Genomic DNA, 24,018 nt, shown 5'->3' with positions numbered 1-24,018 from the left:
GCCCTGGTCCAGGAACATGCCGCATGTCAAGGAGCAACTAAGCCCGTGTGCCACAACTACTGAGCCTGTGTGCCACAACTACTGAAGCCCGTGCACCTAGAGCTTGTGCTCCACAACAAGAGAAGCCCACGCACCGCAACGAAGAGTAGCCCCCAGTTGCTGCAATTAGAGAAAGCCTGCACGCAGCAACGAAGACCCAACACAGCCAAATAAATAAATAAGTAAATAAAGTGAGTTGATATCTGTGTCACTCCACTGGCATGGAGATTGGGTACATACACGCACCGCAGGTCTCACTTCTCATACTCAGTCCCACAAGATGATGTGATAAGTAGCCCCAGGCAAACAACCAAAATAAAAGTTGATGGAAGCCAAACAACCATGAGAATCCTGATGTGCTTGCAGACTTCATCAGGATTGAATAACACTTTGGGACTAGTTTTTCACTCTTGTTCTGGACAGCACAAGAATAGAAAGATTTGCTAAACTCTTAAGATGCTGAGGCACCCTTGGCTGTGATAATGTGTCAGTAAGACTTGCACTGGACTGCAAATGACAAAAAAATCCAACTACATTGACTTAAACAATATGGGTTTATTTTCATATAATAAATAATATGAAATTATTTTCATATAATATATGAAAATATATTCATATATTTTATATATAATATATTCATATATTAATGAATATATTATATATTCGTATATAATATATGGTTCATATAATAATACTGGTTCATATAATAATCAGTCCTTCAATACAGATTGCTGGTGTTGTTTCAATGGCTCAGCAATGTCAGGGCTGGTATCTTTATTGTCTCTTGATCTTTCCTTAAGTTCACAATATAAGTGCTGACGTTCCAGCCATTATTTCTGCTTTCAAAACAGGAAGAAGTAGAAACCTGGAAGTGCTTACCAGTTGCATGTGTCCCTCTTTATCAAGGAAGAAAAAATTCCTCAGATTTCCCTCCAGCAGATCTCTGCTAACATCTGGGGCCAGAGGATAAAAGAAGCTGTAAAAGGGTATACTTGACTGTGTAGCCTCTTTGGTGGAGGCATCGTGGTAGAAAAGGGTGGGAAATGGCTCTTGGGTAGCCCAATCAACAGTGTCTATCACTTAACGAGGGGGGGCCAAGGAAGCACCCCAGGGGGAGATAGAAGTGGCAAGCCATGTCCAGGGCCAAAGCAAAGGAAGTGAGCCACCACATAGCAATGGCTCTGAAGAGATTGAAAACAGATTGGCATCTGAGAAGAGGAAACTTTAGGAAGACTGTGGGTCTCTAACCCATTCCCTGGGAGCTTCAGGATAGTATCGTATCTGTTTTACTCACCAACATATTACCAAGTACTTAGCATGGTGTCTGGTATATATTGATAGTAGGTGCTCAGTGATTGGTAAATTAACTAATGCATGAATGAATCATCCATGACCATGGTGAGATAAACCCAAGATAATAGTAGGAGGAACCTGGTGCTGCCTCACTCAATTTGGGGCTTATTTCAATGGAGTTGGGGCTGATTTGGCAGATTAAAATTGTTAATTTTCACAGACTGGGAGGAGGACATATCCTCTTCATTTTCCTTTCCAATGTATGTCCTGGAAAGGGGCCTGTTTAAAAAAAATCACACAGAATTGAGGAGTTTGGGACTGAGATAAGTTTCAGGGCTTCTTACCCACTGTAGGGACTGTAGGAGAATGCACTGGGGAAGAGGGCCCCTGTGTAGCTGAGCCCCATCATGTCCATGCATGCCTTTCTTGTCCTTAAAGGATATTCTGCACATTCAATTAACAAGAGACCAGAAGAGTTGGCTGGGGAAATTTCACTACTGATTAAAAATTCCATTTGTCTGTGAGCTGAGCTTGTTTTAATAATGTGACAGAAATGAATCTGAGGCTGCTAGTTCGTTGGCCCATTTAAATGAGTCATAGTGAATTGAATCTTTCCAATTTTTTCAGTCTTCTTTAGGCTGCTCAGTCATATACAATAGTATTCCCAAAGTTATAAATACATTGTAATTGATTTTACAATTGTGAAAGTTCAAAACTTGTGAACTTTTTTAAAAACAGAGAAAATGGGGGAGCTATGCAAGCTATCTCGTCTCAGATTCAAGTAATTTCCAAAAATCTGCAATTTATATATAATTATTTTGTCCGTGTTCTTCTTGACTTTCTTTACATTGTTGTAGATGACAGTTATGATCAGAGTTCTGCAAAACATGCTTATTCTGAAAGCCATTTTCAGTGAACTGAAAAAAAAACCTAACCAAAATACCTCCTACCCCTCCTTAGAAATTAAAAATAAATTAATTTGTTGGAAGCTATAAAGGGACCATAATAATAGAGCAAATAAAGAGAAGAAAATTAGATTAAGACCCTTCTTTATATATTTTCTCAGCATAGAGAGTTCTTTTCTCAACTGAGAGACTATAAGAAAATAATAAGTAAAAACAACTACAATTAATGTTATTTCCCTAGTTAAATTATAACTTACTCCACTCACCTGTGTTTGAAATTCAGAATAAGGGACATTCAATTGTCTTCATTATATATAATAAAATCTATAGTAAACTTTTATTCTATATCATGATTAATTTTGTTGGGGGGAACATGAAAGTTGGAATGAAAAAGAAAGGCATATGAGGAGAGCAGCAAAGGAAGACTGACCAAAAATGGAGGAAGTAGTGTTTTTGGGAAACTGTCTTAGGAGGTCGCCCTAAAACTATAATTAGAGTGGAGATACAGTCCAGATTCAGTTATGTAAATTGAAGCAGCCATCCAAAGGGGATAATCAGAGGGTGAAGTGTAGTTGCTGGCATGAACTGGATACAGAAATCAGGACCTGGAGAAGAAAGTCTGTGGAATAGGTATACATGGCCACATGCCCAGATAACTGGTTAGATATTATTTCTGGGTGTGTTTGTGATAGTGTTTCTGGAAGAGATTAACATTTGAGTGGGTGACCTGAGTAAAGCAGATGGTCTCCTCCAGCGTGCACAAGCATCATCTAATCTGAGGGCCTCAATAGCCCAAAAAGGTGGAAGAAGGTTGAATTCACTCTCTTCCTCACTGATGAGCTGGGACATCGATCGTCACCTGCCCTTGGTGCTCCTGCTTGTCAAGACTTCAGACTTGGACTGGGATCTACACCATTGATTTTCTGGCTCTCAGTCTTTTGAACTATACCATGGGCTCTCCTGGACCTCTGCCTGCAGGTGGCAGATCATGAGGCTTCTCAGTCTCCATTATCACATGAGCCAACACTTTATAATAAATCTCTTTATATATTTTTGTATATTTTAAATTTTATGTAGGTATGTATGTTTTCATTCATTCATTCACTCATTCATTCATTCGTTCTGTTTCTGGAGAATCCTGACTAATATACCAGGGATGCCTGGAAGTAGAATCAGGAAGACTAGGAAAAGGTCAACACTAAGGTTCATGGGCTGAAACTGAGCAGGGGAAAAGAGGAAAGACAAGTGAGTGCACATGACCTTGGCTGGCAAGTGAATGTATGTCTGAGAAAAACTGAGATAGAGAGAGGAAAGAGGGAGGGACACAGAGACATGGAGAGAGAGAGAGGTAAAGAGGTGGGAAAAGCCCATGGGTGGAAATAGTAACACATTATCAAAAACACAGGAAAAGAGGGAAAGAGAAATACTCTATGTTTTAAAGACGATGAGAAGGAAGACAGGCTAAGAGTGTGGTTCACTAGGTTTTACGTCGTGTATTAATACATATTTCCTGCCAAACTCTGTTGTTCCCTTGAATGACAGGCTGTCCTTATCACGACAGGTTATCACTGTCCTTTAAAACTCATATAAGCTACTTAAACACTGTTCACAGCTCTTCAACTTTTTAAAAATACTTTAACATTTAGAAGTACGATCTGAGGCTTCTACCAGAAGTCTGTGTGTATTTATTATTATTACTTTTAAACAAACTATAATAACCAGAAAAATATCACTGACAAAAGGCAAAGAAATTAATCAAAAGTTTTATCTACACATATATATTTGATATAGATATATATGTATACATATATATTTGATACCAAATATATGCATGTATGTATACACAAACACATTGCCATATAATATTTGTGCCTGATCCCTGATGAAATGCTCAGATAATAGAAGACCCACATGGCAAATTCTAGTGCGAGAAAGGTCCAAGTTTCAAAGATAATGGAAAAAGAAATGAATGAGCTGGGGAAAGAGGTTGGGTGGCAGTAATGGTAGATTTCATATCCTTCATCAATGCACCGCCCTACTTAGAGAACATTGGGAAGCTCACAGAGATGGTGAAAGACATAGTTAAATGTGTCTTTGACCACTAACCTAATGCATTTCCCCCTGCATCTTTTGTGTGTGTGTGTGTGTGTTTTTGGCGGTACGCGGGCCTCTCACTGTTGTGGCCTCTCCCGTTGCGGCCTCTCCCGTTGCGGAGCACAGGCTCCGGACGCACAGGCTCAGCGGCCATGGCTCACAGGCCCAGCCGCTCTGCGGCATGTGGGATCTTCCCGGACCGGGGCACGAACCCGTGTCCCCTGCATCGGCAGGCGGACTCTCAACCACTGCGCCACCAGGGAAGCCCCCCCTGCATCTTGCTATTCTTCTTTTTTTTTTTTTAATATTTATTTATTTGGCTTTGCTGGGTCTTAGTTGCAGCACGCGGGATCTTTAGTTGTGGCGTGCAGGATCTAGTTCCCTGACCAGGGATTGAACCTGGGCCCCCTGCACTGGGAGCGTGGAGTCTTAACTGCTGGATCACCAGGGAAGTGCCTCTTGGTATTCTTTTATCTGTCAGAATGCAAGAATTCACTGTGGCCTAAAGGGCACCAGACCCACCATCTGAAATCTGGTCCAGACTCTTCTAATCTGGGTAACTTTAGGCAAGTCACTTCTACCTCTGGATCTCAGGTTCCTCTTGAGTGAGTTGGACTAACATTTTGGTCCTCAGTCTTTTTCTGCCTCAACATACTGGATAGTTGCTGCCCAGCAAATTCAATAGTAATAGTAGTAGAGTATGTATTCGGGTTCTGCAGAGAATCAGAATGAGTAAGATAGATACATAGGAAGAGATTTATTGTGAGGGATTGGCTAATGCAATTATGGTGGCTGAGAAGTCCCATGATCTGCCACCTTCAAGCTGGAGGCCCAGGAAAGTTGATGGTATAGCTCCAGTCCAAACCTGAAGGCTTGAGAACCCAGGGGAGCCAGTGGTATAAGTCCCAGTCTGAGTCCTAAGGCCCAAGAACTGGAGGGCTGAGGGTGTAAGTCCTGGTCCAAGGCCAAAGGCGCAAAAGCCAGGAGTGCTGATGTCTAAGATCAGGAAAAGATGAATGGTCTAGCTCCAGCAGAGAGGAAATGCACCCTTCCTCCACCGTTTTGTTTTATTCAGGCTGTCAACAGATTGGTTGATGCCCACTGCATTGGGGAGGGAAAGCATTTTTACCTAGACTACAGATTCAAATGCTAATCTCTTCTGGAAATATCTTCACAGACACATGCAGAAATGTTTTACGAGCTATCTGGACATCCCTTAACCTAGTCAAGTTGACACACAAAATTAACCATCACAAGTTATATTTATTGAGTATTTACTGTGTCAGATGCCGAGTTAAGCACTTTTCCTCGTTTCATTCTCAGCACATGATTTTGCATTATTATTATCCCCAATTTAGAGACAAGGAAATTGGCTTAGAGAATTTTAAAAACTCAGCAAGCTTACACAACTAGTGAATAACATACCCCTTCTTAATTCAGGCCTATCTAATATGTAGGTGTTTCTTCTTAGTTCCCTATATTATACTGCTGCATTATATAGTCATGATTCTCAAATGGGGTAGCGATAAGTTTATGCCCCCTGACTCACAGATATGTCATGATATTGGTCTCCCAGGAGATTTTTAAAAGCCCACTTGAATATCACTGAACTAGATAATCTTTAGGCTTCTTTTCATAGATAAATTTGATGACTTTGGGATTCTGCTGCTGAGAAGGAAGGAAACTTTTGTCATGCCTTGCAACAAGATTGAATCTAGTAAATTCCATTGCTTTTTGTTGTCCTCAAATAGCCTGCCTGAATCTGCCACTCATCAATTCCTCTTTGTCTCTTTCAATAACTCACTGCCCTCAGAGCAGCCTCTGATCAGAAATGTCATTAAGTTAGCTCTGACTTGTCTTCTGATCATACCTCTTAGATAACATATTGAAAATGCCAGTTGGGTCACTGATGGTGTTCTTCTAATTAGACTGCCTTAGGCATAATTTTGTTAATATTTCTATAACAACAAATAACCATGTCACTGATGGCTGTGATCCAATTACAACCTGTACATCAAGCAATTAGTATCTTTATAGTTGGCAAAGATAAGTTGACTGAGGGTCACTATAAGTAAGAGTGGCACCCATATTTCAATTTTCTGATATCCAAAAGATGTGTCACACCTTCCATCGGGGTACTGTCTCATGAGAGCACCCCTTCTGAAAGGACTGGTAGAAAGAATACATCATCAGAATCACACTATCACCTGGGCACGTTTTCATGCATTTCATTTCCTAGCTTCGATAAGAGCCAGGGAGAGGAGAAATGGCTAAAAATAGGTGGGATCCTTGACTAAAGGAAAAGATTGGAAAAGTCCTGTGGAGAGCTGTTCCTGGAAGCTTTGCAGATTCTTTAGAGCTAAAATGTAACCCCAAGTAGAAAAAGGATGACCATCACATTTGATTTAACTGCCTGTGGAGGCACTGCCTGTTTTTTGTTTTTTTTTTTAAAGTATTTTCAGAACACATGGTGTAGTGCCTCACTTCTGCCTGGTGGGAAGATCCTTATTGTATGAAGGGCTGCACCAGAACCTCAGGAGTGTTTTTCACTCCTATTGGGAGTTTTCTTTTTTCTTTTCCTTGTCCTTCCCCTCTTTCTTGATTCTGCCTCTGTCTGGGGTGCATGTCCCCACGCAGTACACTCTTCCACCTCAAGCTTTAGGTGAAAAGAGTGGGCTGCGGAAGAGGAAGGATGAGGGGCTATGCAACCTTATCCTATCTTTGTCACAAGAGCCTTACAAGAGCAACATTCCTACCTGCATTGGTCCAGCCACTGCCCTGCTCCACTAACCCCACTGGCCACTAATATTTCATAGTTCAGAAAGGCTTGGAGTTGCATGTTTCTCACCAATACAGTTGTTTTCTAAGTAGATTGTATTCTAAAAGACAAATGAGAGAGAAAAGCCTACAGGTTTTGCCTCTACCTCACCATCTCCAATATCTCCATCACCATTTATTGAACACCACCATGTACCAAGAATTATGCCAAGTGCTTTACATGTAAAAACCCTCTCCCTTCTATCTCAGCTTTCAATCCATCACTGTAAAAGATGACCCTGGCCCCCCTTCAGCCCTTATTCCCTGGACTAGATTTTCAGGAGCCACATGGAGCACTTGTCTCCCCTGCCCAAGAACTCCCCATCTCAGTTTTTCATCCTTAGAGTTCCTGCATTGGTCCCCATTTGCATCCTGCCCTTTGTCTCCTAGTTCCCCAAGGTGTCCTCCTAATACCATCAATCTGTGAAATCTTCACTCTACTATCAGAAGTGGGGACCCTGATCCAGCTGTCAGGATACTGCTCTTGTTACTTTCCTGAATACACTTTGGCACGAGAACACACACAAGCTTGGCTCTATAGTTTAATGAGTACCAATATCTCAGGTGTATTGTAGTTCAGTCGGCTTTTACAGGTTGGCCCCAAATCCAACTCTAGTACTGTTTCTTTGTAATATGCATTTTGAATTGTATTCAGCGGATTTACAAATGAAGTTTTGAAGCATAATCTATTGATATGTTAGGGACTGTCTACATTTTGGATGCATATAGAAAAGGTTGCGTTTTTGTGACTTGAAGAAGTAACCTTAAAACATTACTTTTAGGAATAGCAATGTCTTTTCCTAATGAGACTTGAGTGGTGTCCTGTGACAAAAGGAAATTAAGTTTTAAATGAAGTATGTGGTTTTCTACTCCAAATCGAAGCAATGGACCAAAATAATTGGCAACTGGAGACAGCACTATTGAAAAGTATGTTCCTTTTTCAGGAAAGGAAAAGAAAGTATATGTAATTTTCATCTCTTTTGCTTCACATCTAGCTCAGCTAGTTCCTGGCATAGAGTCACATTTCAGTAAATGTTGGTGAATGCAGTTTTGAATAAATAGGTTGCTCTAATGTCTGTGTCTATGCTAGCAAGTATTCCTAACTGAACCAAATTATTTATCTTAAACTGAGTCTCTTGCCCACTCCCACCCCCCGCCCCAATACTTTTCTCTGATGTTTATTTTTATAGTGTGCAATTAAAGGTTGGCGAATGGCTGTAACAAATGATGGCGTATTTGTTGAAGGCCCAGACCAGGAGGAGAGCCGTCACACCCTATCGTATTCTTTTCACACTATCTTTGGTTGAGGGAGTCAAGAGTTGGTTTGGAGCTTTTGTATTCAGCCTGTCACTTGGTTCATTATTTGTCTGGAGTCCTTTATGGTTGATGAAAGGAGGCAGAGTTCTAATGGGAGCTCATCGAGACAGGGTCCATCCCTGTTCACCTTCATGCCCTTTTTAAACATCTAGCTTAGAGAAGGAAGGAAGTGACTACCATTTGTTAAGTATCTACTAATTCAGGCACTGTTCTGGGCCGTTTATACATATGGTCTCATTTAATTAATACAACAGTCTTATGATACAAATTTAGAGTTGAGAAAACTGAACAATACAGGCTTAAGGAATTTGCCAAAATCACATAGTTATGAAGTTCACCATTGTATACTCAGCTCCTAGCACAGTGCCTGATACATAATAAATGTTCAGTAAATAAAGACTGTTCTGCTTTGAATGTTTTTGCTCTTTTCACTGTCAAGCACTGCCTATCCAATAATTGTGCTTATTATGATAGCCACAAGAATGGTTTGAGACATTTTGGTGAATGTGCAATGGTTTTCACGTTTGACATATACATTATAACCATTCATCTTGTTATACGCACTCTTTTTGTAGAGAAAAATGGTGCTTTCTTTTCTTTTTCTTAATTCAAAAATATTTACCTATCAGTAAAACTGATTATGGTGTTTAAGATAAACAGGTAAGTTTCTGTCTCTAACATAAACAGCTCAAAGTTGGGACTTCCCTGGTGGCACAGTGGTTAAGGATCCGCCTGCCAATGCAGGGGACATGGGTTTGAGCCCTGGTCCAGGAAGATCCCACATGCCACGGAGCGACTATGCATTTTGAATTGTATTCAGCGGATTTACAAATGAAGTTTTGAAGCATAATCTATTGATATGTTAGCGACCGTTCACCGCAACTACTGAGTCTGAGTTCTAGAGCCAGTGAGTCACAACTACTGAAGCCCGCAGCACACTTAGAGTCTGTGCTCCACAACAGGAGAAGCCACTACGATGAAAAGCCTGCTCACCGCAATGAAGAGTAGCCCCCGCTCGCCGCAACTAGAGAAAGCCTGCGCAGCAACGAAGACCCAATGCAGCCAAAAGTAAATTAGATAAATAAATAAATTAATTAAAAACAATAAAAAGCTCAAATTTTTATGAGGGAGACATGTGAGCACAAAATGACAATATATATTATATGTATATAAAATCAATGGCAACACTGGCAGGGGTTTTTTGGGAGTCCCCAGTTTCTGCTACAGAGAGACTGAGGTAGAGAATAAGAGTCAGGGAGGTGTCTTAGAGAAAAAATATTTGAGTTGAGACTCAAATGACGAATTATTGCTTATCAGCTAGATAAAAGAAAGGCATCCAAGGCAGTAGGGGCAGCAAGTACAAAGATACAAGATTTGAAAAAATCTGCAAGACATTTCATGTGGCTGGATGGTGGTTTGCATGTAAAATTATCATGGAAGGATGAGGATGAAGAAGTAATTTATTAATAAATACCATTTATTTTATACTTACTGTATGTCAATTAGATTGCTAAGAGCTTCATATAATAATCATCATTATTCCTGGCAACAATCTATGATTATTAATCTTATTTTGGAATAAGGATATTAAACCTTTGGGAACTTACACTTTGACTTAATTCCAAAGTCACACAGCTAGTGAGTGACAGAGCCAGCTCTTGAATTAGGCGAGTCTGACACCATAGCCATTGTGCTTTACCACTATGGAACACTGCCTTCCAAAGGTAAAAATTCAGGATGGAAAGAGCACAGGCTCTGCTAAGAAATTTGGATTTTATTCGCTTCACTATGAGAAACAATAAAAATATTTTAGAACTGTTTGTTTAAAAAAAACCCACCCTCTCTTTGACAGTGGTCTTGGCAATATATTTCTGGATGTGTGTCCGTAGGCAAGGGAAAAGCAAATATAAACAAATGGGACTACATCAAACTAGAAAGCTTCTGCACAGCAAAGAAACCATCAGTAAAATGAAAAGACAACGTGCTGAATGGGAAAAGATATTCGTAAATCATATATCTGTTAAGGGGTTAATATCCAAAATATATAAAGAAGTCATACAACTCAATAACAACAACAACAAAAAACCTGCACAAACAACCTGATTCAAAAATGGGCAGAGAACCTGAATAAACATCTTTTCCAAAGGAGACACACAGATGGCCAACAGTCATATGAAAATATGTTCAGCATCACCAGTTAATAGGGAAATGCTAATCAAAACTACAATGAGATATTGCTTCAGGCCTATTATAAAGGCAAGAAATAACAAGTGTTAGCAAAGGTGTGGAGAAAAGGGAACCCTCATACACCATTGATGGGAACATAAATTGGTGGCCACTATGGAAAACAGTGTGGCGATTCCTCAAAAAATTAAGAATAGACCTACCATATGATCCAGCTATCCCATTTCTGTGTATTTATCCAAAGAATATGAAAACATTAATTTGAAAAGATATATGCAAACCTTATGTTCACTGAAGCATTATTTACAATAGCCAATATGTGGAAGTGACCAAAGTGCCCATGAGTGGATGAATGGATAAAGAAGATGTGGTATATATATACACAGTGGAATACTACTCAGCCATAAAAAGATGAAACCTTGCCATTTGCGGCAACATAGATGGACCTGAAAGGTCCATTATGCTAAGTCAAATAAGTCAGAGAATTTCACTTATATGTGGAATCTAAAAAACACAACAAATGGACAAACATAACTAAACAGAAACAAAGTCACAGATACAGAGGATAAACAGGTAGCTGCCAGAGGGGAGGGGTATGGGGGATGAGTGAAATAGGTACAAACTATGAGGGAAATTAAGAGGTACAAACTTTCAGTTACAAAATAAATGAGTCATGGGAGTGAAATGTACAGAATGAGGAGTATAGTCAATATATAGTCAATAATAATGTAGTATCTTTTTATGGTGAACAGGTGGCAACTAGACTTATCATGGTGATCATTTTGTAATGTATAGAAATATCGAATCACCATGTTTTATACTGGGAACTAACATAGTGTTGTAGGTCAATTGTACTTCAAAAAACAAACAAAGTTATAGAAAAAGATTTGTGGTTACCAGAGGCAGGGGGTGGGAAGAGGTGGAATTGGATGAAAGTGGTCAAAAGGTATAAACTTCCAGTTATGTAAGATAAAAAAGTACTAGGGGTGTGGTGTATAACATGATTAATATAATTAACACTGCTGTATGTTATATATGAAAGTTGTTCTCATCACAACGAAAAAATATTTTTTCTTTTTCTTTAATTTTGTATTTGTATGAGATGATGGATGTTCATTAAACTTATTGTAATCATTTCATGTTGTGTGTGTGTCAAATCATTATGTTATACACCTTAAACAATGCTGTATATCAATAAAACTGGAAGGAAAAAAATAAAGCTTTCTAGTTGGTTTTTTCCAGCCTGTGGAATCACAAACAAACAAAATAAATGAACAAACCAAACCAAACAAACACACAGATGGTACAGATGAACCGGCTTGCAAGGCAGAAATAGAGACACAGATGTAGAGAACAAGCGTATGGACACCAAGGGGGGAAAGCGGCAGGGGGCGGGTGATGGTGTTGTGATGAATTGGGAGATTGGGGTTGACATGTATACACTAATATGTATAAAAGAGATAACTAATAAGAACCTGCTGTATAAAAAATAAATAAATAAAATAAAATTCAAAAACAAACAAACACACAGATACAGAGAACAGAGCATTAGTTACCAGAAGGGACTGGGTAGCGGAGTGGGCAAAATGGGTAAAGGGCCTCAACTGTATGGTGACGGATGGAAACTAAAGTTTTGGTGGTGAGAATGCTGTAGGGTATACAGAAGTAGAAATATAATGTTTTACACATGAAGCTTATGTAATGTTATAAACCAATGTTACCTCAATAAGAAATAAATTTAAAAATTATCTTTGTTTCATATAATATTACCCTATTAGGATTGGACTGTGGACATTGTGGAGGCTGGGAAACCAAGCAGGAAAACTTTTCATTCATATAGAGATATTATGGCTTGAACCAAAATAGAAGTGGGGACAGAGATAGAGGATGGATTCCATGAATTGTTGGAAGATAAAACAGGGAAAGATTTGATGATTAATACATCAGGTAAGGGAGAAGATGAGAGTAATTTCCAATCTGGTGTTGTGGATAGCTTGCACTGTCATGCCATTAACAAAAAGGATACTGGAAGAGAAATGGGTTTGAGTCAGAAGAAGGAAGAGCTATTAATGTTAATTTTAGAAAATAAAGAGTTTGACACTCATCCAAGTAGAGAAGATGACTTGGAACTAAAGCTTAAGATGTCTCAGGAGAGGCTGGGTTAGGAGTCCTTTGATTTGGAAGTGAGTAAAGTGAAGTAAAGTAAAGTGAAGCATCAGTATTTTAAGGGAATGACTAGTGGCAGAGGAATCATCTAAGAGACTGAGGAAGATCTGCCAGAGTGATGGGAAGAGGACCAGAAGAGAGAGCATGGAAGACATGATTCTAAGAGCTGTGGAAAGAGTGACAGAGGAGGAGGTAGGGACAGGAGGGTGGGCCTCTCATTCAGAGAGGATGACGAGAGATCAGCAAGAGAAGAGGGGACACAGGGACAAGGCAAACATATACTTGTGAAAGCTGAGCACAAGGAACTGGGAGGTGGTGATTAACAGGGAGGAAAGAACAGAACTAGCTGATGAAGACCCTATGAGCCACTGGAGGAGGAAGGTGGACGAGAGAGGCATCACTTCCTCTGAGCCAGGTGGGATGGAGGTGTGTAGGCTGAGAGGCAGGTGGATTTGAAAGCAAGGACTGGGGAAAAACTATTTGCTCACATGTAGTTTCAAGTTGAGTTGCAATTTTAATGAGTCATGTGAGATCTCATCTAAGTGATGATAATAAGTATTTGACTCAAGAGCAAAATTATCTTTCCTCACAGGAAACTAATGTGAATTAACAGAGGGTAAAACAGTCATCTTCTGGGAAATTTGAGATCCTGAGAAAATCATGTAGTGTACCTCTCACTTTCTCCTTCTCTAACATTCTTATGTAGGTGAAAAACAGGTTAAAATGAACATGGTGGGGATCCCTGAAGAGAAAAATGAGATCCATAGAAGAGTTAAAATGATAGCCCAGGGCTTCCCTGGTGGCACAGTGGTTGGGAGTCCGCCTGCCGATGCAGGGGATACGGGTTCGTGCCCCGGTCCGGGAGGATCCCACATGCCGCGGAGCGGCTGGGCCCGTGAGCCATGGCCGTTGAGCCTGCGCGTCCGGAGCCTGTGCTCTGCAGCGGGAGAGGCCACAACAGTGAGAGGCCCGCGTACCGCAAAAAAAAAAAAAAAAAAAAATGATAGCCTGTCAGTACTTTACATTAATAAAATGCTTGGTGGCTTTTATTTCCCACGTTCCCTACTGGCTCCACTCCTGTGCTCTTGTTTTTCTGTACACTGCCCTCTCCATCTCCTCCTCACCTTCCCTCCTTACTACAAGGCTCATCAACTCTCTTTCTCCTCTGATACCAGGGGCACTTTTTATATTGTTCTTTGCTGCCCATCCCCATCTATCGTGCCTTAGAGTTGTGTGTACGTGTTTTGTTTGTGCCATTTGATGTTATGTGTCTACAGTACAGGGAATGTCTTCTACTTTGTCTTTTGCCCTCCACTATCCCTTGCTATTAGTAAACACTGAAGAAATATTTATTAAGTGAATATAATGATTCCCTTTTTACAGATGACAAAACAAAGGTACTTGAGACGAAATAATAAAGCTTGCAAGTGTAGAATTTAAGACTGTTCAGAACTAAGGTCTTCTGATTCCAGGCTCTTTTCCTAAACTCTTTGCCTCTCTAGAAACATCAAGCAAGTGCAAAGGGGGAACATAGGGCAGTAAAAGGGAAAATGTGCATTAATATAGAGGCTCAGATGACCCAGGCAAATACCAGTTGAGTCACTTTTTACTCTCCCAGTAGCCACTTGTAATGTCATTTGCCTGTGTCATGGCCGACCTTCCCTAGTTACTCTGATGCGAGGGTCACAACCAATGTGCCCAGCTAGAGCTCAGCTGTTCTTTACGGATATCGCTGATGGTCAATATAGACATAGAGTTTGCTGGTGCCTTTACCAAAACGATACTTTACTTTGTTGGCACTGTTAACCCATTGAAAACAAACCCATTTAATAGATAGTCTTGCTTTAAGTAGGTATATGATAAGATCATCCATGCTGCCCCTATCACATATTGACATATTTTAAAAGTTATGTGCACATCTTATCTGTAAATTTGTAAATAAGGATAAAATAAAATGCATTTTTGTAATGAAAAAGTTGTAATGTATAATGACAATGAAATGAAAAAGTTGTAATGTATAATTATTACCAGACTGGCACCAGATGATGTTGTGTCTTCTTATCCTACTTCTCCCTTTGTTTCCTCTATATTCACCGTAGTTCCTTTTTCCTCATTCGAAACTGGGTTGTTCTTAGCTAACTGCCGAAGCCCTCATTTCCAATGATTAGCTGAGAATAGTTTAAAATAGTACATTTTCCAAGGATATTTGTAGTTTAACAGCATATGACTGACTATTGGTAGATTTCATTTACTAACTTAGTGGTGAGGAAAACATTTTTTTTGCAGTTAATTTGCATGATATTTAGAAAAATTACATTACAGTGGCAACCACCTATTATGTCCAAAAATGAAGCACACACCCTGGATATGTAGTATATGGTTCATGCAAACAAAGGCTGTCACATAAGAATCTATGGTGGTATAGTGTTGAGATTGAGATTTAACTTAGTTCACAAATCCAGACTCAGATTTTCCCTTTTCCTCTGTCTCAAACCTGCAAGATATGGTATTTGTCTCATTTCATGAAAATGTAAAAATAAAACCGCAATACCATAGTCACCTTTTCCCCCCTTTTCTAATTGTTTGATAGAGACGAAGTTGAAGTTGAAAGAAAACTCCCATTTTTGGAATAAATATTTTCCTGGCAATAACTTGTCCTTTCAGTGCCTTTCATTTTTTATAGCTCTAACTTTAGTAACCTTGACAGTGGGTATCTTTTTCACTCTATCCTCTTCAAAATTTTGTTAGTAGAGTCTGTCTCTAGTATCACGAATCTTATCTGCAAAGGCCACTAAGATAAGAATGCATAGAAAACTGACGCGAGGGCTAATAAATGTGTTTCTCATTCCTTTGGCCCCTTTATTCTTTGCCTCCAATTATCTATGAAATGGGCGCTGGATGAGTCCTCATGAATTGCCTTTGAGAAAACAAGAAACTTGACAGAAAATGCATCATGATTGTCCAATGGGATGATATGCCTCAACTTACTGTAGACGTAAAGAAACTTTGCAGACAGCCAACCCATAGTGAGCTAACTACCAAGGAGTTCACAGCAACCACAAAGATGTGTGAATGCTTGGAATGGCCAGGTTACATTTATTTTGTACCAAGCAAAGCAGAAAATTACTCTGTAGTCGAGTTACTTCCTCGACTACAGGAAGTAAAACTCCTCGACTACAGGAACCAAAAAGACAGTAAATATAGTTGAAAACAGAGAGACAGATTGTGGTCAAGCTTACAATAGGCCCAGTGAGTGGACAATATCTCTGGGTTATGACTAGTGGTTCCTCAGGAGGGATGGCTGGCCTACAAAGAAGCCACTGGATGAATTTCTCTAACTTGGTTGCACTGAGGAAAAATCTCCACTTTCCTCCACGGACAAAAGTTAGCTTGATCCATGTATTAAAGTCTGGGTAAATACAAATATTTGACGTTGCTTTTTGAAAGCTTCTTAAGGCATTTAATGATTACTTTTCTTCAGAGCTTTAATTTGGGGAGAAATTGTTTTTTCCTCAAGATGATCAGTGGGCTTGGGATAACTGGGCACCTTCTCTGGTTCTGCTGAGATTTCAAGAGTCTGTAGAGGCCAATGTGTTCTTCAAAGTTTCTGGTTGTATGAGTTTGTGAAGAAGTTCTATGATCTCTCTATCCTTTTCTCTATCCAGAACCTCTAAACAATGTACATTGGAGCAAGAATTCTGGTTTTCCAATTCTGTCACCTTTTTCTTTAAAGCATCAATGTTTTCCTTCAGAGAGAAGATATCTTTAGTTATTGTGCACTGTTTGTCTTCACTAACATTCATTCTGGTTTCCAGTACCTCCATTTGCTTCTGATAAAAGTCAGTCCTTTCCTGGATTTTTGGTACTGGACCCACAATGTCAGCCAGTTGCCTGAGGATTTCAATCTGGGCAGTTTTAATATCTCGGAGCATTACTATAACATTCATTTCTTCATCAGCGTTTATGTCATCTTGATCACAATCATAGGAAATCATAGTTGGATATCTAGTTGAATTTGGGTGCTGGTTCTTACATGTATGGTAAGCATTTTTTTTTTCACGTCGTTATTGGGGTATAATTGCTTTACAATGGTGTGTTAGTTTCTGCTGTATAACAAAGTGAATCAGCTATAACAGATACATATATCCCCATATCTCCTCCCTGTTGCGTCTCCCTCCCACCCTCCCTATCCCACCCCTCTAGGTGATCACAAAGCACCCAGATGATCTCCCTGTTCTGGTAAGCATTTTTAAGACATTGTCTGATCTTGGAGAAAGTTGAATTCCACATCTGCCAAGCAGCAGCATTTACCCTTTTTTGTTTGTTTGTTCGGTACGTGGGCCTCCCACTGTTGTGGCCTCTCCCGTTGCGGATCACAGGCTACGGATGCCCAGGCTCAGTGGCCATGGCTCACGGGCCCAGCCGCTCCATGGCATGTGGAATCTTCCCGGACCGAGGCACGAACCTGTGTCCCCTGCATCGGCAGGCGGACTTTCAACCACTGTGCCACCAGGGAAGCCCCAGCATTTACCCTTTTGGTGTGAAGTTTGTACATCTTTCATAATGAAACAAGAGACAAGGTGTTGGGAAACCTGACCAAAATTAAAGAAAGAAGCAATGTCAGAATGAAACGGTCTTTCTTTTACTATTTTTCTGGTGGCATCCTAGAACGCCCTATGGAGAACATCAAGGGCAATAGTAGGCACCCTTCGATGATTAGCTTCTTACAGGGCGGTCCAACTGGAGAGCTCTGTGAAATAATGGGCAATTGCATGGAATCCCTCATAGGCTGACCTGATGCTGATGCCACAATGGCTGCTGGCTTAGAATATATTTAACCTTAGGGCAGTAATTCTCAAAAGTTTTGGTCCAGGACTCTTTTTGACTCGTAAAAATTGAACACCGCAGAACTGTTGTTTATGTGAGTTATACCAATCGATATTCCATACTAGAGATTAAAACTAAGAAAATCTTAAGATATTAATTTATTTAAAAAATAAACCCATAACATGTTAACATAAATGACATATTTTTATGAAAAACTAATTATATCTTCCAAAAGAAAAAAATAGTGAAAAGGGTGGCATTGTTTACATATTTGCAAATATTTTAAATACCTGGAATACCTGGATTAATAGAAGACACCTCTATTCTCATATCTGCTTCTGCATTATATCTGTTGTGATATGTTGTTTGGGTTGAAGTATATGAGGATATTATGGCCTCACAGAGATATATAAATGGAGAGGGTATTTTAATGGCCTTTTCAGATCATTGAGGTTTTTATTCTTTGCTACTCCACCAAAATTTGACAAACGATAATTGATTAGAAGGTAAGTGTAATGTGTAATCTTACAACAGAATAATACTGTTACATTAAAATTCATTGGTCTATCTTCCATTTTTAATAGATGTGTAATATCATGCATTGGTCATTTGGAAAATAATGATTCACTGAATTACGCAGATCTTTCAAATGGTAACTCATTTTATTATATAATATCAAAATATCACATTCATTAATATCACCACCAGTCTCACCAGAAAAGTCTTTGAGTATTGGCAAGAAGCCAAGCTCATGGTGGCAGATAAAATTTTCTGAAATTCTAATTTTAGCTTGAAAAGCTTGAAATTTATTAAGCGTGCTAGTTGTTTCTCTTGAAGTGACAGGCTCTCTATATCCTTTTTTTTTTTTTGCAAAAATGCTTGTCAAATACCCAAATATGAATACCGTAGTTTACTGCCAGTTTTTCTTTCAAAATGATGTCCCATGAAAAAAGCAGCTACTTCAGTTTGTAACTCAAATAAATACTTTTCCTGGAGACAACCATTATATTTCTGTAAGCAGCAGAAGTGCTTCATGTGTACTTCTCATTACATCACATTTAATATTAAAAAGACATACTGAAGGTTGAGATTTAATAAAATGTAAAATTTTTACTGCTTCATCAAGGACATTCTAGAGCTAAACTGGCTTTTTCTTGTATGCATTCTTTTTTTTTTTTTTCTCTCTCTGAGTGGAGGTGAAGAATACAATCACTATTCGTAGCTTAGTGCCATTGCCTTGGCTTGTGCTAAGGTATCAGTTTTACCCACCCTTGCTTTTGCAAGGCAATTTGGAAAATTAAAATAACATGATAACCCTGTCTGTCAAGGTGTAGTCCCACTTTATTAAAGAAGATATTCCTTCTTGGATCAGTGCCAGTTCCAACCGTCTTCTAAATCACTCTTTCTCATATTTATGCTTAAATGCAGGGCCAGCTTCAGCCTAGGTTTTGGTATAAACTCTGAATTTAGGCAAAAGTAATTTAAGAATTTTGGGTCATCAGTGATATCAGGGATTTTGCTTTACTGTCCTATCTTTGAATTGTTCTTTAGTAACTTTTCCAAAACTTCTAGAAACCTTTCCAAACTCTTGCTGAAAAAAAATGTTCCTATCACAGAAAGATATTTGGAGCCAGAAAAGGTAGTGTTCAAAGCTGTCCCGTTTACCTTGGCCAAGGCCATTTTATCCATCAAGCACTACAGACACGGTGCTTAGGACCTATGAAATTTCAAGGAACCAATAAAAATAAATATTTTAGAGCCAGAAAGGGAAAAAAAAAAGAAATCGGGCTCAGAATACTAAAATCTGCAAGATTGAAACAATAAATGTTTAATTAAATATCTCCAAAGTGTACAGTTATATCATCTTCATTAATTGTTAAATTAGTATTAAAATTTCATTACATTTGGAGGCAATTTGTAGATTAGGTATTCTTGCTTTACAGGAATTCCCAGTTAAATTAGAGGGATTGCTTGTAGCAAATACTCGCTTCGGGTTAATAACAGCTAAGTCTTATTGGCTGCATACCAGACATTGTTCTAAATATTAGCTTATTTAACTGTAATTCATAGAAGTCAAATAATTTTCCTTTCTGCTAAAAAACGGGCAGAGTCAAATTTCAAATCCTTACATTCTAGCTCCGGGGTCCGTGTGTTTTTCCTCCTACTGCCACACAAACCAATATGATAAAAATATATATTTGTCAACTCAAGAGAAAGATAGACATTTCACTTTTTAGAAAAAATACACTATATATTTATTTTAAAAACTCATTTTGATTAAATTTTTAGAAATATGAAAAAACTAATTTTTTGCTTATTTATCAAAGCTAATTGAAGCAGAACTTTGTAAAGACTTTAGAAGTTAAACTATCTCTAATTCGAGTAAGTAAACATGAACATTTAGAGGCTATTCTTGCCTTATTGTAGTAAAAGTATAACAACTGTAATAAAAAAAGACTTAAAAATTTTCAACTAAAAATATTTATGTATACTGATTATTTTTATAAAACAAAAATTAATCTAGTAGATTTGATGCAAACATAAACCTGTCTGGTTTCTAATTACTTACCTATTAATGTTAACGAAAGGAGCCTTAGCCTATTTGGGGCTTGTTGGTCAGTGAAAAGCTGTAGTGGGAGAATACAAGCCTGTTGATCAGGGTCAAGTTGTGAGAGTAGTCAACACGTGAATGAATAATGGGAAATGAGCTGACCCCCTCTCTTCATGTTCCTGCCAGAGATGTGGAGCCATTTAGGAGTAAAATAACATGGCAGACTGGAGCCTAGTTACTGACTCTTATCAAGGAAAAATGTCCTTCAGGAGGCAGGCTTTTAAAGGAATGGTATTTGGAGCCAGAAAACTTAGAGTTCAAGGCCCTCCCATTTATTAACTCCGTGCTCTTAGTCAAGTTACTAACTTGTCACAAGACTGTAAAATGGGATAATGACAATACCTATTCCATAGAGTAGTTTTGAGGATTAACAGTGCTCAATCTTTGTAAACTCTTTTCCTGATCCTCTCTGACCATCTTCTTCTTACTCTCCTTTCAAATGAGAGGAAATGGTGAAGAGTTTTAAACTTTAGCTCTGCTCTCCCTGTCTCTCAGTCTGCCTTTTATTCCTCTCCTTCAATAAAGAGGCCACTGTACCATCATATGACCAAGACATAAAGCATGTGCTGCTCACTGTTCAAAATCTACAAATGCAGATAAAGCATTTGGATTAGGACACCAGAATGCAGCAAACAAGGCCAAACAAACTGGCATTCTGTCTCCTAGTACAGCTATTATAGCTAGCAAAACCAGCTATGGTGTCAGACAGCCTGGCATGTAATAACCAATGGAGAGATGGCTCTAATAATAGATAATCTTATTAATGTTTAAAATGCTGGTGTTTGAGTAAGTTAACTATAAATTAATTACTGTAGAGTCTTTTTTTTAAAGATTTATTATTTATTTATTTGGCTGCATCGGGTCTTATTCGCGGCACGCGGGATCTTAGTTGAGGCATGTGGGATCTTTTGTTGTGATGTGCAGGCTTCTCTCTAGTTGTGGCGTGCGAGTTTTCTCTTCTCTAGTTGTGGCACGCAGGCTCTAGGGTGCGTGGGCTTTGTGGTTTGAGGCACGCAGGCTCTCTAGTTGAGGCACATGAGCTCAGTAGTTGTGGCGCACGAGCTTAGTTGCCCTGTGACATGTGGGATCTTAGTTCCCTGACCAGGGATCGAATCCACATCCCCTGCTTTGGAAGGTGGATTCTTTACCACTGGACCACGAGGGAAGGCCCTATGGTAGAGTCTTTATTTAATTAAATTAATTAATTAATTAACTTTTGGCTGCATTGGGTCTTCGTTGCTGTGTGCAGGCTTTCTCTAGTTGCGGCGAGAGAGCGCTACTCTTCGTTGCAGTGCGTGAGCTTCTCATTGTGGTGGCTTCTCTTGTTGTGGAGCACGGGCTCTAGGCACACTGGCTTCAGTAGTTATGGCACGTGGGCTCAGTAGTTGTGGCTCGTGGGTTCTAGAGCGCAGGCTCAGTAGTTGTGACACACGGGCTTAGTTGCTCTGTAGCATGTGCTATCTTCCCAGACCAGGGCTCAAACCCATGTCCTCTGCATTGATAGGCAGACTTTAACCACTGTGCCACCAGGGAAGTCTCTCTGGTAGAGTCTTGATTATCTATATAAAATCACCCCAATTTACATCTTTTTTTTTTTTTTTTTTTTTTTTTTTGCGGTACGTGGACCTCTCACTGCTGTGGCCTCTCCCGTTGCAGAGCACAGGTTCTGGACGCGCAGGCTCAGCGAACATGGCTCACGGGCCCAGCCGCTCTGCGGCATGTGGGATATTCCCAGACCAGGGCACGAACCCGCGTCCCCTGCATCGGCAGGCGGACTCTCAACCACTGCGCCACCAGGGAAGCCCTACATCTTTTTTAATATGCTTTTTCAAGTTGGGAGAGAATGGGGTAGAATTATAGTTATCCTGCTAGCATTTGGGCATTATTTGTACCCTTTATGTTACACCTACAGTCATCTACTATTACTCGTGTACCCTTAGTGCTTGTGACCATGAAAAATTATTGCAAGTCTTTTTCTTCCCCCACAAAATTTGAGGACCAGGTTTACCAGAACTTGGGCCCCCCCCCCGAATATCACTTGTTACATGCAGAGTGAGATAAAAGACTGAGAAAACAGGAACCATGAAGGTCTTTCTGATTTGACCAGGGTGTCTGACCCATGGGGATAAGAATATATTAATGAGAGAGCTCTAACCCAATGTTACACAAAGGAACAAAGCTGTTTTCTTCTTCTTTTCTTTCTTTCTAGCCATGAGGAGTAGGAGAGAATGAGAGTGAAATCAGAGCTGTTGTGCTAGATCACGACAGGGATGGAGCAGAAAGCAAAGGTATGGTGTTGATGAGATAGGCAGAGCCTGACGCAGTGATGCAACACTATCAGCTTCATGAAGTGGTAAAACTGAGTGACATTGATAAAGCAAACTGGTTAGAGTAACACATGAGGTGAGGGGGCCACTTCCATTCTGTGGTGTCAATAAATGTTTATGATAACACTTTAAAATCATATGAGGACTTCCCTGGTGGCACAGTGGTTAAGAATCTGCCTGCCAATGCAGGGGACATGGGTTTGAGCCCTGGTCCGGGAAGATACCACATGCCGCGGAGCAACTAAGCCCATGTGCCACAACTACGGAGCCTGCGCTCTAGAGCCCGCAAGCCACAACTAATGAGCTGGTGTGCCACAACTACTGAAGCCCTCACTCCTAGAGCCTGTGGTTTGCAACAAGAGAAGCCACTGCAATGAGAAGCCCATGCACCACAATGAAGAGTAACCCACGCTCACTGCACCTAGAGAAAGTCCGCGCACAGCGACGAAGACCCAACGCAGCCAAAAATAAATAAATAAATAAATTTATTTTTAAAAAATCATATGAAACCAATGCCAAAAGAATATGATGTCATTAGAGAAATGCAAATCAAGACTACAATGAGGTATCACCTCACACCAGTCAGAATGGCCATCATCAAAAAAAATCTATAAACAATAAATGCTGGATAAGGTAGAGAAAAGGGAACCCTCTTGCACTATTGGTGGGAATGTAAATTGATACAGCCACTATGGAAAACAGTATGGAGGTTCCTCAAAAAACTAAAATTAGAGCTACCATACGACCCAACAATCCCACTACAGGCATATACCCTGAGAAAACCATAATTCAAAAAGAGTCGTGTACCACAATGTTCACTGTAGCTCTATTTACAATAGCCAGGACATGAAAGCAACCTAAATGTCTATAGACAGATGAATGGATAAAGATGTGGCACATATATACAATGGAATATTACTCAGCCATAAAAAGAAATGAAATTGAGTTATTTGTAGTGAGGTGGTTGGACCTAGAGTCTGTCATACGGAGTGAAGTAAGTCAGAAAGAGAAAAACAAATACCGTATGCTAACACATATATATGGAATCTAAAATAAAATAAAATGGCTCTGAAGAACCTAGGGACAGGACAGGAATAAAGATGCAGTTGTAGAGAATGGACTTGAGGACACGGGGATGGGGAAGGGTAAGCTGGGAGGAAGTGAGAGAGTGGCATGGACTTATATATACTACCAAATGTAAAATAGATAACTAGTGAGAAGCAGGTGCATAGCACAGGGAGATCAGCTCGGTGCTTTGTGACCACCTAGAGGGGTGGGATAGGGAGGGTGGGAGGGAGACCCAAGAGGGAGGAGATATGGGGATATATGTATATGTATAGCTGATTCACTTTGTTGTAAAGCAGAAACGAACACACCATTGTAAAGCAATCATACTCCAATAAAGATGTTAAAAAAAATAAAAACTCAAAGAAAAATG

The 24,018-nt window shown here is 39.6% G+C and overlaps 1 protein-coding gene across 1 annotated transcript; it reads right to left on the bottom strand.

Moving 5' to 3' along the window:
* Positions 1-15,862: 15,862 nt before the first annotated feature.
* CCDC54 (coiled-coil domain containing 54) lies at positions 15,863-16,864 on the bottom strand (the record flags this gene model as incomplete). The annotated part of the gene is given in 3 exon segments (XM_029213704.1): positions 15,863-16,278; positions 16,281-16,389; positions 16,391-16,864. Coding segments are annotated over 3 exon segments (999 nt in total), but the record flags the coding sequence as incomplete, so codon positions are not given.
* Between the last annotated feature and the right edge of the window lie 7,154 nt (positions 16,865-24,018).

The sequence above is a fragment of the Monodon monoceros genome, unplaced genomic scaffold, assembly GCF_005190385.1.
Source record: "Monodon monoceros isolate NGI ecotype Baffin Bay Population unplaced genomic scaffold, NGI_Narwhal_1 Super_Scaffold_11, whole genome shotgun sequence".
Lineage (NCBI taxonomy): Eukaryota > Metazoa > Chordata > Mammalia > Artiodactyla > Monodontidae > Monodon > Monodon monoceros.
Note: the sequence above shows the minus strand (reverse complement) of the source record. Positions and strands in the feature narration are given on the sequence as shown.